Genomic DNA, 17,168 nt, shown 5'->3' with positions numbered 1-17,168 from the left:
GTAGCGACAGCACTGACAAGAGAATTCGACTCTCCTGCTTCTTATGCATGCAAAGACCATCTCCTGTCGCTCACACGACAAACACCCCGTCGGTAATCTTTAACTTCTTGACAGGTAAACCTTTGGTTGGAGTGACACTGACTTTTAGCTGCAGAATCTCTTGTTCCCCGCAGGGGGATGGTGCCGTCAGCGAACCTCATGCGGTGAACTGTAGGCATTACTAAAGATTCTTTGCAGTGTCCCTTCGGCCCCTAGCTGCAACCTCTTCCATTACTTGTATCTTACTTCCACTTATACTATTTTTCTTCCATCTCGCTATCCACGCCCTCTTAACAAATATTTCATAGTGCAACTGCGAGGTTTTCCTCCTGTTACACCTTTCAGACCTTTTACTGTCAATAACCGTTTCAGCGCTGAGTGACCTCATAGGTCCCAGTGCTTGGCCTTCGGCCTAAACTGTATTCAATTCAGAATCTCTTGTTGGGACTCATGAAAATGGTCGAAGTTTAATTCAAATTCTGTCGTGTTTAGATGCCGGCTCTTGTTATCATCTCTTGGCTTATTTTTCTCATCACCAGTTATCCAGGTTTCTTTAAATTTCTTTTCATTGCTTTGGCGTCTAAAGTTTTTGCGTCGTCGTCATCATTTTTCTTAGTCGTCACAATTACAATTGATGTTTATTTTCATCCTATTGCTGTTGGTGGTTTTGCTGCTTACAATGATACGTCAGCCAAATAGTACCAACACACACCTCTACAATAATCTTCAAGGTTTTATTTCTTTTTGCGAAACAGTGCCATTATATTATAATTTCTATAGTTCTTTTTAAAGATCACCATTATTAAAAGGGAAAATTAAATTTGTCACCTCGAAGCAAAGTGCCTGTTCTGAGCAGTTCCCAATTTCAATCGTTTTCAGGGTCATCAGAGGGAATTTATATCCGACGTGCATAACATACATTACTTTGCTGTTCAGTGGTAACCAAACTTGTCGGTTTTAAAAAAGGTTTTCCGTTTATTTAGTCATTCCTTTTTATACAATAATTGAATGACTGTTTTATACATACATATATATGTGTCGTGAGTGTATATAACTACATATGCACATACATTTATATGTGTATGTACATGTACAAAGAGAGAGAAAGCGTGAGAAATGTAAAGAAGTAGACGGCGAGAAAACCCTTAAGTAGTTCCACCTGTCCACTGATATGGGAGAGGGGGTTAACGACAAACGCTAGCGTTACTTTCTCCCACGGGAGGCGGCAAGCAGAGGGTTGAGTGCAAAACATCTTGGATTCTCGGGTATAACAGATACCGAGCGCTTATCATATTCTGCTTGACTCGGCAAAGGGAGAATACATAAGGTCCGCTGGTGCAGATTTCACCAGATGTCCCGGTGAGCACATACCAAGTGAGTGCCTAAAGAGGTTGGTTATCTGGTGAATTCACAAACCCAGAACTCTGGTGATTACAGAGCAAAACAAACTGTCTTTCCTTGTGACTGGTGAGTACATAGATAATCAGTTCCTTTGGTAGACCAGGAAAAAGAGCAAATAACTCTCCACGGAAACCATTTTTACTGAGACCAGTCTGTGCTACTTTGGCTTGTTATTTATGCGTCACCCACTCTAAGGTGCTAGTACTAAACATGGCGAAAGCTCCTTGGGACGCCGTGTTTAGTACTAGGCCCTTGGGGATCAAAGTATTATACACACCCAATTTTATATTGCTTGGTCGACAAATTATATTAATAAACGATATTTTAGTGCGGCCGTCTACTCTACATTTGCCATATGGCATTTAGTACTAGCACCTCTGAGTAGGTGACGCATAAATAACAAGCCAAAGTAGCAACGACCAGTCAATAATCAGGTGACAAATAACTCCCTTATTTGCAAACCACCAAGAATTCTTGCTGGAAATTATTCAGAATTATAAAGAATCAACCAATCAGTCTATCTAGCTGATGACGTTTACAACAAGTCCAGTATAATCATTATGAATGACACCTTCGTTAAGAAATGCACATTCTGAAAGCAAAATTATAGTGACTGGATTTGTACTAGATTTAAAGTAGAAACATATGTGATAAGTAATTGTAGCTGTATTTCAGAATTCTTCAATGTATATATTTGTTTCTTGAAATGTGACCAACGAAAGCAATCTTTTATCAGTGACTGGTTTTATGGGGAGCAGTTCATTGTCGAATCAAGCTTACAAGCTTCACTTGGCCAAGGATCATTGGTAAAACAAGATAGTAACAGTCTTAATTACGAACTGCAAAAATTCACTAACAGCGGATTTCTCTTGTCCTCAGGTCTTAGGCTAACAAAAAAAAAACAATATGATTGACATGCGTAGCGTGCACAGTTTCCTGTTGTTTGCATGCTTCATCCTGATTCTAGCAGGTGCAAGCCTTGTTAGTGTTCTGGAAGGTGAGGAATTGTTTTCATAAAATCTTGCGCCCAGAGTGATATCATCTAATCATGGACATATTCTGCTCTAAAATGGAAGACTGCAAAAAATTCAAAACTGAGAAAAATGGTAAATACTGCAGTTTTCCCTTGCCTTACTAATGATTTTGCAGATACTGCAAATGGGACTCCCTAAATAAAGCACTGAAGAATCATTCTGAAACTACAGTAACTTGTGTGTTGGTGTTTCACGAGCCCAACAGGTGGCACACCTCAATTTCGAAAATTGTGCTGATACTGAAGTTTTCCATTTTAGGGCAGTATTGCTCTCAATAGCTAGTGACTTCGTTGAAAAGACACATTTCTTCCCCTCAAGCAAAGTTCTTTGTGATCTTCGAAACTTCAGGTAGACGGCAGGGCAAAGCTCCCCTGAACAGCTGTTACTATGCGCCGGGAGGAGCTTTGGAGATAGAAGAGATTCCGGGAGATCTATGCACCAACGTCCTTTACGCCTTTTGCAGTCTCTCTGGCGACACTTGGGAGGTGGAACCAAGGGATTATCAGGTAACATTCTAACTTTGTTCATTTATTACTACTTAGTCATTGTTTAAGTTTTCACGTCTTGGCTACAAACTTTATAGCAATCTGTCATACGCTAGAAGATAGTATATATTCTTCTCAAGTACAACAGAAGTTGTTCTAAATATGAAATTGCAATTTCGTCGGTTCAATCGTACAATCATTCAAGCATTAGTTTTGAATTGCTCAGTGAGTTTCATTATTCGCACAAGAAGGGAGAGGAATGTTGTCTTTTGAAGCTGCCTCATACTTACTTGATTCTCGAATCGTGTGACGTTGGGGAAGCATTAGCCCAGAAGGTTCTAGAACAGAGCCAGTGTGGTTAAACTGATAAGAAGAGAGAGAGAGTAAAGAGAGCAATTTTCTGTTATTAACTACTAACGCAAGAATGAATTCAAAGAAAAAAGTTATTAGCAATAAAAAAAAGAAGTTAACCCCTACCATTCATAAAAAAAACTGAGTTGACTGCTGGAAAAAAAAACAAGTAAAAACAGGCGCCGAAGTTTCTTCGCCGCAATTGAGTTTTCTGTACAGTGTATAATTAAGGCCACCGAAAATAGATCTCTTTTGGTGTTCTCGGTATAATGCTGTATGAGCCGCGGCCCATGAAACTTCAACCACGACCCGGTGGTGGCCTGTCCTATATCGTTGCCAGACGCACGATTATTTTATTTAACATTAAATAAAATAAAAACTACTGAGGCTAGAGAGCTGCAATTTGGTATGTTTGATGATTGGAGGGTGGATGATCAACATACCAATTTCCAGCCCCCTAGCCTCAGTAGTTTTTAAGATCTGAGGGTCGACAGAAAAGTGCATACAGAAAAAAGTGCTGATGGACAGACAAAGCCGGCACAACAGTTTTCTTTTACAGAAAACTAAAAAAAGATGGTCCACAGATATCTCTGCTAGAAATAAGACTTTCTAATAAAAGATTTAGCTATGAAGGCAGGAGTGCAATCGAATATTTATTCAGTAAATGATGTTATTATAGATAACTAAACGTCACGATCGAATCAAATTAAGTTTAATCGCATTTATCATTCACCAACGAGTTTGACATCGAGGAAGGAGGATACAGGAGGTTTGTGGGACTGAGGGAGAAGTTTCCTCACCTGAGAACTGACATCTCCATTGGTGGTGGGGGCAGCGATGCCCTCAAATTTTCGACGATGGCAGGCGATGGGGCGAAGAGGGCCATTTTCATCGCAAGTGTTGTCAGTAAGTAGAAGATGCTTTTCTTGTCAAACGAAATTCAGCATCATCTAAGAGTAGAAAAGATATGATAACGTGAATGTTCTTTTGTTTTGACAAAGTGAGCACATCGAAGCACAAATACACGGATGTGAATATGCATACACACACACATATATATATATTGTATATATATATATATATATATATATATATATATATATATATATATATATATATATATATATGTATATATATATATATATATGTATATATATATAAATAAATATATACTATATAGGAAAACATATATATATACTGTATGTATGTGTATATATAAATCCTTTGCAAGCAAGTAAAGGACGGTGGAGTCGAAAGGCCTTGCAGCACTTATTGTCCTTTCCTTCGTGGATTTTGTCTTATTTATATATTCATCACGTTCCATATTTTCGTGATTCGGTTATATATATATATATATATATATATATATATATATATTTATATATATATATATATATTCATCATATTCCATATTTTAGAATTAAGGTCACTTTTACATACATATATATAAATATATAATGCCTCACATCACCACAGGTGAGATATCCAAAAAAGAAGAATTGAGTTAAGAAGGCATTGTGGCTATTAGAATTAGTTTTGACTTTATATATATATAGCCATATGGCGTTATATATATAGAAATAAAGTCACTCAGGTGAGAAAATAAGAGGCCTACGTGTAGATCTGATGTTTTTACTTTATTTCTAAGCCATTGTGATGGCTTAGAAATAAAGTCGAAACCAGTCAGGGACCTATATATATATCATATTTTTATATGGTGATGTATATATATATATATATATATATATATATATATATATATATATATATATATATATATATATATATATATATATATATATAAATTTATTCCCGCATGTGTTTATGTATATAATAAATATATGAATGTGTACACCTATAGACACATCTGAGATTATACAAATTTAATTCACCATAAGATATCAAAGTATCTATCTGACAATCCTTACCGAGTGCTTCAATTTTTTTTTTCCAGAATTCTTATATGATCATGGTTTTGATGGTTTCGATGTCGACTGGGAATTTCCGGAGATCAAGGATAAAAACAATCACAAGATTCTGGTGAGAAATATCTTTTATTCAAAAGATCATTGTCTAATACTCTATAAGGGGGGAGGGAGAGCGCATCGTCGCATTCACAGTCTCCGTAGGGGGGCAGTGCCGTCAGTGTACCTCGTGCGATGCACTTAGGCATTACTTAAGGTTCTTTGCAGCATCCCTTCGGCCCCTAGCTGCGACCCCTGTCGTTTCTTTTACTGTCTTCTTTCTTATTCTCTGTCTTCCATCTTACTTTCCACCCTCTCATAACAACTGATTCCTAGTGCAACTGCTTTGAGGTTTTCCCCTGTTACACCTTTCAAACCTTTTACTGTCAATTTCAGTTTCAGCGCTGAATGACATCATAGGTCCCAATGCTAAATTCTATATTCAATTCAATTCATTTACAGAGAGAGAAAAACCAGTAAACAGACAGATAGATCTGTCAATTTAACAGTTCAGGTCAGCAGAAGATTCAGTCCAAGTGCACTTTGATGAATCCCCAACAGAATCTTTTGTCTTAGAGCAGGAAAAAAGTTGTTGTGCTACCGTGCTTTACAAAGTGTTTCTGAAAATTATCTGAGCTGTCTTCATGAGTAAGTTGTTAGTTCACGAAGCTATCGATTATCTGCATTTTTGACAGCAAAATGGATGTTGCTTTATCCGTCATGCTAATTATTGGGTATGATAATGTAAAAATATTCATCCATTATTGATGAGATGCCAGGGTGTTATATCTACCAATTGTCTTATTTTTTCACTAAGAAATATGTGACCTGTACATGAATTAATGACATTGAATTTTGAAGCTTCAAGAGCTGAAAGAAGCCTTCGATAAGGAAGACCAAGGCTGGACCTTAACAATAGCAGCACCTACAGGAGGCCCCTGGGCTGGCAGCATTTACAGCATTCCTGACATCTGCAGGTTCGTAAGTTTTATCGTACTGTCAACGAGACAAAAACGACTCTCAATAACAGATTAAGTTAAGTGTAATGTAGGTAAACTGTCTGTATTTACGCTCATTTGACTCCGGTTTTTCTTGTTCTCATTTTGCTGTCATTGCCGTCTGTAATCTACATATTACTTCCAGCACTCTCGATGCCGTCTACATGATGGGATATGACCTTCGAAGTGACAAGGATGGATTTGCTGATGTTCATTCCATGCTCTACCGCAGACCAGACTTGGACACTGGAAGCTACGAACGCTGGAATGTTGTAAGTTGTGTTTTCTGTGCATACGGAGTACTGCAGGCATTAATACCTCAAGCAGTTCAGGCTTAGGAGCATCTAGGTCTTTTCAGCTTGATGTTTAAAGAAAAATTATTAATTCTCAAAACAAGAGGATAACTTTTAATCAGCCAGTGTCGTTTTCTCTTGATCGGCGTCTCACTTCATCTTGTGAAAACTTTGCTGTCTGAATTTACCAAAAATAAAAAGTATTTTTAAAATTGATTATGCTGAAGGCAGAGAATATACACCGACACTTTTTTTCACAAATAAAGAAAATACATGTTTTCACGGCATAAATAGTTTTATATAGATATTTAGCTTCCTCTGTTTTTCAAGGCGGTGGGGATATGAAGTGTGTGCAAGCATCATACAACGTAGGCCACATGTCTTTATGATAGGTTAGGTAAGACTAAGGTTGTTAAGATAGGTTTTAAATGGTTACCTGCCAATCCTCTCTGAACAAGTTAACACATGGGCGGTTTGTCCTATGAAATCATGATGGGCAAAATCATGGCAGTTCCGTTTGTTCCATGAACATGGGGCTCTTTTGTGAATAATAATAAGAATATATTCTCGTCTAATGAGAGAATGTATGAAATTGTTGCTGTTGTTTAAGATTAAGCCAGCCTTGTGCTGGAGCGGGAGCAGCCTCTTGCTCCAGGAACAGCCCGTAATTGTGTTGATCTATGAAAAGACAAAAAATATTCCTTTTTGGCAGTTAGTTAGTGAAGATGAACGAAGGGGATGGGCAGGGTTGCAAACCCTTTGAACCTCCTGCTGCCCATCAATAGGAGAGAAATGTTTATAGTAATGAGTCCCAGCCTAGTGGGAAAGGGCTGAGAAGGAAAAGGAAGCCAGCTTGTGCTTTAGGGAAAGGTGGCTTGTGTTGAAAAAAAGAAAAGTTCATGCACAGAAATCAGCAGTCTTTGCTGTCAACACTTACCATTTTACCTGGGAGAAAAAACAAACAACCTTCACACAGGGATGAGCAGCTTTTGCTGTCCCATTTTCTATCCTTTTACAAGGGGTGGTGTTTGGGACATCTGTGCCAGTGTCCGCTCATTTTCAGCGAGGTTTCGACCTGAGAATCTGCGTCTCTGGAAAACCCATTGGGTTGTGTACGAACCTCGAGGGGCTGATTCACAGCTCAGTCGCAGTACTGGCGTGGCTTGTCATCATTCCCAGTCAGTTGCCAGCTGCATATATATCGTAACTTTAGCCTATGTGTGATGACAGAGTTTTCTGGTAGTTTGCATCGTGACGTCGTGGGCTTGGATTTGTGACGTCCACATACCACTTGGAGGTTCTTCATTTTGTAAAAGCAGAATATCTTTGGAAATTTAATGATAATAATAATAATGAGTCGTCTGAACATTTACAGTATATAGTTATATATACGTGGGCCCATAGTGTTTACCTTGCAAGTTATTTGCGATTTAGTCTTTATGGATGTCTCAAATAGTTGTTCTCCAATAAAAGCTTAGTGCAACCTATTGATTACACAGATACACGTATATATAAATAACTTAAATGATATACATTTGCAGCTTAGTGATTCCAGAACGGCTTATTAACGGATTAGTTTACAATACACTGTCATTATTCCCAGGGAAATAAGGCCAAAAGTTACATGAGTTACACACACACACACACACACATTTACATAAACGCATATTTAGGTTAATTGGGTTGGCCTTGTGTCATGTAGACGCATCACCGAAACACTAAGCTAGTTAGGCTATGTATTTTGTTTACATGCATTGTTTCTCACCTCCATAGAATGACGGAGCCCTGTATTACGTGGAAAATGGCTGTCCCCGAAGCAAATTGGTCATTGGCGTTCCTTTTTACGGCCACTCATACATTCTGAAAGACCCATCACAGCACGAACTTCATGCACCCACAGAGGGAGGAGGCACCATCTCCTACGCTCAGGTAAGAGTCGTCCCGGATTCTTGATAACATTTTCGTTGAAGAAGCAAATGACATTGCATGCTCTTTAGGATTTAGAAGCTAGGTGAAACAGTAGTAGTACTATGTATGAGACAAACATCAGTATAGCGATCATTTCGTTTTCAGTTGTGTAAGAGAATGATCGATGAAGCTGGTTGGGTTGAAGACTTCGATGACATTGGCCTCGTTCCGTTCGCCTACAGCGGTAAGCAAACCATTCCGTTATATATTCACATTAAATCGGTAGCTTTCAGCGCCTGAATACAGGCTCATGATGGCGACAATAAACGTCTTAAGATAATGAAAATTCTGTTGACAGGTAAAGACTGGGTCGGATACGAAAACGTCAAGAGCCTTGAGTTGAAAATGAACTACATCCGTGAAATGGGTTTCTTGGGAGCCATGAACTGGCAGTTGAGCCACGACGACAAGCTTGGACAGTGCAACCTGGGAACGTTCCCGCTAATGAAGTGAGTATCTCGGGTGCATCTGGACTCTCGCTTCTTTTAGCCCTTCGTTTTTCCTTCCTGCTCTGTTCGTTCCTTTTTCCTATAAGTGCATTCTGTAGTGTAGATACTGGTTTTGTTAGTTCATGGTTGCTCATATTGTTCAAAAAGAATAGCCTCCACGCTCATGTTCATCTTCAGTGATAATAATGATAGTAATGATGATTTCCATGTCAACTAAAGGGTTCCTGGAACATGTGTGGTAAGCAGCTTTCTATTGTGACGTGGTTGGCTACATAATGGTTATTGTTTGATTAATCTTGGATTTCATTCACAAGTGTTTTTATCATCTTAAGTATTACTTAAGTTCGGAAATACGTTGTAAAATGAAAAGGATCTCAAATATTATGTGGATAGATTTCAAATTCTCAAAAAGAAGACATTGAACACAGATTGTGATCATTTTTACGTCAAAGTTTTTCATGTTTTATAAGATTTGTATGAAAATTCTTTAGTCTGAAAATCAGATTCATGCGTCGTCCCTTTTTTGCTAATGTTTATGATCCTGATATAATGTTCCATTGACCTGACTCATTATACTACCAGTTATTAATCTGTTGACTATTTCTGAAAAACATCCCTAACTGTTGGATGAATTTATACAAATTTCCAATGACGAGGTCTAGACTGTTACTGTTTTCACTCAGTTTTGGCCTTTGGTTTTGTGGGATCTGTTTTCTAGCATCAAACGATCTTCGAGATTAATAACGATAAATCAACTCCATTTACGCTTTCTCTGAGTTTCTGCAAAGAAGCACACTTGTACTGATGCGCTGTATTTCTCTCTTTTTTTTTTACAGAACTGTCTACAATGGACTTCAAAACTACACTGTGCCAGAGTCTTCCACCTAGATGCTCACACAAAGCTTTCCCTTAAAGAGGGAGAGTGAAAGAGAGCTTAATTATAGCTACTTAAAAATCATAGGAGACGAGATCGGTGGTCCACATAACTTTGTCCTTAATTTTGGAAGGGTGCATCAACAAAATAAAAATGATGACTTTGTACACTTGACATTTCATAATGGAATGTGTGTGTGTGCTCCTTGTTTATGTTTTCTCTGCTTATATCACAAAAAAAGGTGATCTGGTTTTCCATGTTTGCAGTTTGATATTTGCGAGTTCATGATGATTTCTATCATTGTCAAGCTTGTTTTGGGTCAGTGCTTTATCTTGACTCTTATAAATAAATCTCTGGCTTTAACAACTTTTTTTCTTTTTAGATAACTTGAAGGTGCAATCAAGTTCCTATTATCCAAATACCCTTCGATTGAGAGGAGTTGGATGATTGGGAAAAATAAAATTAGTATACTGGCCTATCAAAACATTAGACTATAGAACATTTGTGTTGTGCACTTTCATACACCAATCATTTTTTCTTACAAATCTTGCTAACAAACAATAATCATCTCAAATCTGTAAACAATATTCTGTGATTTGATTACTTATAAACAGTATATTTGCCCCATCACCAAAACAGCCTACTGTACAGTAAGACAATGAGGCTAGGACTAACCTTTTCAATATCATGAATAATCATGAGCTGTTCTCCCCAAAATCTCTTGAGAAGTTTACAGCGTTCTCCTGAATCACAGGTCCAGAAACATCACAATTATCAAGCTTTGATATTGTGAGCAGCTGCAAGGACAACATTACAGCCTTCGGTCAAAAATCTTCACTAAAATTACATGGATATTACTAATAGTGTGCTGTATTTCCAATCTTTATTTAGAGAAAATACTAATGTGAATAATTTTGCTTAGAAAGCTTATTTAGCTGAAAAACTACAAGCCTTGCTAGCACACTACTTAAGAGTCTAGTGCCATCAAGGTATGGGAGGTATACAGTTTGCAAAATCAGGACAAGCATAAGCTGAGTGCAAAGTTGAGTGCTTCAATCTTCAATAGTTCTTAAAGGGTGTTTTTCCCATATTTTAATTTCTAGAAACTTGGTCCCTTGAGACTTTGAGATTCTTAATTAAATGAATATGGCTTGACTGTACTTCAAAGTTGCAGCTGCCATTTATGAACCATTTTGATTTGTTTATCATCACAACCACCATTTGGTCTCCCTTCTAACCATTTGTCAAATTCTTCTGTGTTTTCAGAAGAAGAACACTCATTCAAGAATGAATACTGTATTCTGGGTGATCAATAAGCGAGTTCTTTCAAGAACAAATCCTCTGGGTCAGCTACACGAGTTTACATGTCGGACTTGAGGATTAAGCAAACCCCAAGTCTGAGATCTAACCTCACATATTGCTCACGCAGAGGATTCATTCTTGACTGAGTGGCGAAAATTTGCAGAGAAACACAGACGAATTTTACAAATGGGTAGAAGGGAGAGAAAATGGTATTTGTGATGATAAACAAATCAAAATGGTTCATAAATGGCTGCTCCACTTTGAACATTTTGTAAGGTTTATGAAAATCTTTAAGCTATAAACTTATCCAGTAACACCCAGTATCATTAAAATATCTATTAATAATCCTGTGGCAATAGATATCTAAGTAATAGTTAACGTTACTTCACTTCTAAATAACTCAAGTGTTTGTAGAAACAAAATGACAACGATATATATGCTCAACGTAATTTTTGAAAGTAGAATGGGGCAGGCTAATACTTCACAGGCAACATGTTCTTTAAAGCTTATTGCTCACTATCATATCCTTCCTCCATCTACTGCACTTACAACTTTTCCTGCAGAAAACTGGTGACAATGAAGACGGCATATCAGCTTTTAATTTAGCAATGCTGAGAATAAGTAGGGGCATTCAAGTTTGACGGTGTGTAATATAATTCCTTGTAAAACATGATTCTACAATTTGTTTGAATAATCTTATCTATACCCACCCACCCACCTGAAGCACGCAGCATGGAAGGAACTTTTCATGAATAAAGGTGTACCTGAAATGTACTGTCATGACTGAAGCATTTGTTAATAAAGATGCACCTGAAATCTACTATTATATTTTAAAGAGGCTCTAACACCATTACCATTTAACCTGCTTGAAATGAACATCTCCAAGTAATACTGTATGTCCTTTGGATATCATTTGACAACTACTGTACTGACTTACAGGTGTCAGAGCTTAAATAAGTGACTTACAGGTATCAGAGCTTAAATAAGTGTCAATCATGATTATGTTATTCAATTCAATGTAACTTTTAGAAAAATTTTCATCCAGAGAACTACAGTAATAATCGAAACACTATTTATTTGGGATATATCTGAAATGCTTTTCACTTAAAAGATATTAATCCTACACTGAGTTATCCTTACAATTTTCTTAAGGATAGGAAGCTGTCTGCCAGTAAATAGGCTTGAGAGAAATGGGAGACATGGATTAACTTCTACTAGATGATGATCATCCTAGTGCAAAAGTAGTCAGAATAACTTATGGATGGAATGTCTGATGCAAAGTTTGGATGAAATTGAATCATGTTTTCAAACAAGCTAGCAGCGCACTAGCACAGGCTCTTGTTCCATGAGCAGCCCGTAAATAATCAAATACCAATCAGTAGGTGAGAAAGTTCAACCGCATGAAGTCCTGGTTTAGAAGAAGAGAAGCAGAAAGAAAATGGACAAAAATTGCAGATCAAAAAACATGTAAAAATCTAAGGAGAATACTCCCAACTTTTAATTTACTCAGGAAAATGAAAAATACAAAGTATTTTTCATTTATGAGAATCGATAGAATGACTGTTACTCAAAATGAACAACGGCTGCTTCAGGACAGGACTTCTGGTTGTGATATCTTAAACTTTAGCAGCTATATAGATGTCACTGTGTGTAACAGCATTCTCTTGGACATCAAATACCAGATTGCTGGATGAGGAAGGTGAAAGGTTTGGAGAAAAAGGTGAGGGTAAGATAAAAGGCTAGTTCTGAGGGTGGAATGGGGTTTGATATAAAAGGATGAGAAGGAGAGGGGTGCAGGAATGGTTACTCTTGGTGTTGGAATGAGGGTGTAGTCCAACTTACTTCCAAGTATTTGATGGTGTTTGCATGGTCCAGGTGGTGGATGTTGCTGTAGTCTGGTAGGTGGATATTGCTGTGGTTCAAACATCAGTGTTTTGACTCACCTGTGTAGGCCTCACAGGTGGTCTTGAAAGTCTGAGATGCGGCATAGTGCCTGTAACTCTTGTAACTTAGTCGACTCAGCACCACAGCCATTGTTCCAAGAGCGGTGAAGAAGGGAAAAGTTGGGACACTTGCTTTCAGCACTTCTCCCCTCTTGTAAGCATTCAAGCATTGCTTTGTCATGTGTGGTTTACTGCACATTCCACACCTCTCCTTTCCCAAGCAGCATTTGTTGTGGTGACTGTATTTTTGCCACTTGAAACACCTTAAAGGCTTAATTATCAGGTGTTCTGTGAGAAGGATCCCAAAAGCCAAGGGAAATGTAACTTGGTATTTTTCCTTCTTTATTGGGTTTCCAGACTTGTCAATGTATCTCTGGTCCTCCTAGATATTCAGCAACTGAAGAATGAGATCCAAGGGTGGGGGGAGACTTGCAGATTGCAGCTTTCCTAACATATAAAAATGGACCCAACAGCTGAAAATTGGCATGTCCTCAGAGAAGATTGATTTTTTCTTTGTGTTGGGCCTCGTTATCATCTTTGTTTAGGTTTCGTTTAATAGAGTTTTCAAGCCCAGGTTGGCACTTCCCATCTTGGCTATGACTGCATATGCAATCATATGACCTTTGGCTATGATTCAGAAGTTCTTTCTGCAGAATCATCCTCTAGCTGCCACTTTTTTCCTAAGTCGTCCATTCAGTGTCCACTTCCATCTTGGCTAAAGAGGGGCGTAGAGCTTTGCCTAAGGTCTCCAGAGGCAAGGGGAGTTTTCATGGCACTGAGGGTGCAGTAGCTCCCTCTGGGGCACTTGGAAAGGGAGAGTTAGCTTGAGAATTCCAGACATAATGTCAGACTAGGGTACAGCTCCAGTTCATAACCATGAGACTTCAAGTTCAATATCAGAGATGGTGTCCTTCTTCAATTCTTAGCAAACAATCCCAAGACTGGGTGCTTCAAGGTAGGAGTTGTCTTCAGGTGGTTGTAGTAGTAATTAGGATTCTGTGGTGAGCCATCGGTGCCACTTGTGATGAAGCAAGTGCCTGAAAAAGGCTTATTCTTGTAAGATTTCCTCATACTGGGCAAGAGCAGAGGAATGGGGTGGCCTTAAATTGCTGATAAGGAGAAGGTTGACAACTGGTTACTCAGGGTAACAGTGAGCAACTGACTCACATCCATCCATCTATCCATACAGACACACACAAAATATTGATAACGGACTAATTAGGAGGAGAAAAGGATAAAGCATGAGTCATCACCACAGAGGAGGTGGTAGCCCTACCAACTGAAAGATGGGTGATTCTAAGAGTCAAGGATGATACAAGATAGAAAATTCAAAACCTTGACAAAAGAGAAGTATAAAACTTACTTGTAAGGAGAACAACTATCTGTGCAATTACATCTGCTAGTCACACCATGGTCTTATGCTATGAAATGATCAAATACGGACAACACTCCAACTGCAACTTGATTATGGAAGCACCTCCCTGCAAACAAAAAATAAGAGGGTGGGATGCACAAAATACACTAAATAGTATATAATAAAAATATGCATAATTATGAGTTGGTTTACTAAAAAGTACAACAATGCTCAATTACAAATGAAGATTTATGGGCAATTTCCACTTGAATAAAAAATGTTTCCTTCTTTAGCCTGACCTCTAAAGTACTGTACCAAAGTAATGAATCAAACATGGCAGTGATATGTTTTTGGAATAAACAAAAATTATGGTAATGTCCAAACTACCTGTCTTCTTCTCAGATGCAAGTTTATCTTATCATCTAAACAGCTGTTAAGATGCTACTTACTCAGACACAAAATTCTGCTTCAGTTTACATCCTACAATAACTGTATTGTACCTACATCTAAATGGCTTGTCTAGTTTTCCACACAGTAATAACCTCTTATTACTGTCAACTAAGATTCAACTTCATTCCAGATGGTCATAATAGTAATGAACTATGAAATCAATCAAGGACAAACCTTACTTGACAACCAACAGAGGCCTGTGAGTTCCTGATTATATACTCAACATGTCAGCAAACTCCCTAATACTTTCAGTGATGCAACATGAACCCAGAAGACTGATCAAAAGTTACACCAAGGTGGAAATCAAGGAAGCTCCTTGTGTAAATGAGATAATGAAGAAAGGGAGATGAAGTAGGCTTGACATATCCTCTGCCAAACCCCTGACAGTGTCAGCCAGGCTCCTATGGTCACCAAAAATGCTGGAAGACTCAGACCTCCTTGGATGACAATTTTAAGATGGGAGGCTGGAGATGAGTAGATATTTGTGGAAGATAAAACACAAAATGGACGGAAACCCTTGGCAATGCAGTGCTGGAGTCCATGATGATAATAAATATGAGGTATTATATTCTTATTTCAGTGAGCATGTTGAAACAAAAATCCTTACCCTAACTTTGTAATGCTCTAAGTACTCTAAATTCATGGACTTAATTTTCAACCAAATCCTGTGATGATTATGTATGATTAAATTTAGGCTATAAAACCAAGCACATTACTTCTTTCAACCATTCAACACTTAAGACAATGAAAAGAGGGGGCTGAAGTGGTTGGACAGCAAGAAAGAGATCCATAATATGAGCTGAAGTACAAAGGTCTAAATGTGAAATTAGGATGAAACCCCAATTTCACTATGAAGTAACAGGAGAGGTTGGACAGCATGATGAAAAAAATGCTATGAGATAAGGCCAACTTGTAATGTCTTGATACACATTCTGTAGTCAGTGTTCAAGAAAATTTGTTTTGTCTTTTCCAAATGGTATCAAACAACTAATTAAGCCACTGAAGATGACCCATATGTCACAGGTTGTCACAGTTACTTATTCCACAAGGCATAACTGAAAGACTTTACATTCCTCTCCAACCCCTGGCCGGCTATTGCTAACATCATCAAATATAACTTTCTATGACCATATATGAATCATTTACACAGCCCATGATATAATAATAATAATAATAAAGTAAATGAAAACAGTAGATATTGAGGGCATTTATACAGTATAGGCTACCCAAAAGACACATGGAGTAGGTTACAGTAAAACTTTTTATAACCAGCCTGATATAAAACTAAGTACAGTACTTGTATTTTTACCCTGTATTTTTACAATATAGCCTATGCCAAATAACAATTGTATTTGTAAAAAAAAAAACTACTATTTTTGCAGCATGACATTTGAAATATGGCTGCACTATGATGTTAATCTAGGCTACTGTTGCAGCCTCATAAATACATAGCTCACAAAACTACTAGCCTAATCCCTCCAGCTAAATGAGTGGTTAGCATGCCACTCTTAGCTAGGCCTACAAGTGTTTACAGAACTTAACAGCTACATGACACATGTATCTGATCTCACACCGAGTGTAATTAAGCTGGAGGCAATAAAAACAAAAAATCTAATGCAAATTTCAAATCGTAACATTGAAAATTGCTCATTCATAAAACAAATTTTACTTAGGCTCAGTATTAGCAGCCTAAGCAAGGCCAGTGTGCAATTCAAGTGAAACTTCCTGATGAAATGAGCGAGGAGTGACTAACTTTCATTAAATCTCTCTTAAAACACACTCCTACTGCAAGCTAGAACCCAAATTTCATTTAGGCCTTATACCAATGAACCTGAGTTAGCCTATTCCTTGACGCAGATACGACAGACCAGGCAATTTTGTAATTCGAAGTCTTCTAAAAAAAAAAAAAAAATACCAAGCTAGGCCTCTCGGTGATCCTACAGTTTAGGGATCCAAATTCACTGAACACAAATTTAACAATATTTATTGAATAATTAAAAATAATGACTAGAATGACTAGAAGTAGAGATTGTAAAAAAAAATGGGAATAAAGGGGAACGTAAATCAACAAAAACATGTCTTAGGGGAATATGGACCAATAAAATTTTTGAAAATCATAAATCTCTGCTTCTGTAAGCAGATAAACTGCTATTTTTTTTTCAGATTTATCAGAAGTGTCTGCTGAAGAACAAGGGCCGTGCCCGGTTCCTACCTGGTTCCTGGTTGCTATTTCCTAAGCACTCACTGAGTCACTTCACAAGCA

General features: G+C 37.7%; 1 protein-coding gene and 1 long non-coding RNA gene across 5 annotated transcripts in view; one reads left to right on the top strand and one right to left on the bottom strand.

Moving 5' to 3' along the window:
* The window catches only part of LOC136832640 (endochitinase-like), a 20,928-nt gene extending 10,706 nt beyond the window's left edge, over positions 1–10,222 (top strand). The window contains exons 1-11 of one of the 4 annotated variants that reach the window (XM_067093909.1): positions 1,213–1,413; positions 2,320–2,437; positions 2,823–2,980; positions 4,051–4,216; positions 5,265–5,350; positions 6,136–6,251; positions 6,418–6,544; positions 8,339–8,494; positions 8,639–8,717; positions 8,832–8,982; positions 9,819–10,222. In XM_067093909.1, coding sequence (XP_066950010.1) covers positions 2,347–2,437; positions 2,823–2,980; positions 4,051–4,216; positions 5,265–5,350; positions 6,136–6,251; positions 6,418–6,544; positions 8,339–8,494; positions 8,639–8,717; positions 8,832–8,982; positions 9,819–9,870 — 1,182 coding nt within the window. In that variant the 5' untranslated portion in view covers positions 1,213–1,413; positions 2,320–2,346 and the 3' untranslated portion in view covers positions 9,871–10,222. Of the gene's footprint in view, positions 1–1,212; positions 1,507–2,319; positions 2,438–2,822; positions 2,981–4,050; positions 4,217–5,264; positions 5,351–6,135; positions 6,252–6,417; positions 6,545–8,338; positions 8,495–8,638; positions 8,718–8,831; positions 8,983–9,818 lie in introns of those variants that run through there. The other 3 variants (XM_067093907.1, XM_067093908.1, XM_067093910.1) reach the window with 3 other exon arrangements.
* On the bottom strand, positions 4,136–17,168 carry LOC136832641 (uncharacterized). The gene is made up of 3 exons (XR_010851271.1): positions 17,118–17,168; positions 14,465–14,582; positions 4,136–4,260 (listed from the first exon to the last, which is right to left on the bottom strand). It is a non-coding gene; the product is annotated as an uncharacterized lncRNA (long non-coding RNA).

This window comes from Macrobrachium rosenbergii, chromosome 50, assembly GCF_040412425.1.
Source record: "Macrobrachium rosenbergii isolate ZJJX-2024 chromosome 50, ASM4041242v1, whole genome shotgun sequence".
In the NCBI taxonomy this organism is placed as follows: domain Eukaryota; kingdom Metazoa; phylum Arthropoda; class Malacostraca; order Decapoda; family Palaemonidae; genus Macrobrachium; species Macrobrachium rosenbergii.
The sequence above is the reverse complement of the archived record's forward strand: the minus strand, read 5'-3'. Positions and strand labels throughout refer to the sequence as shown.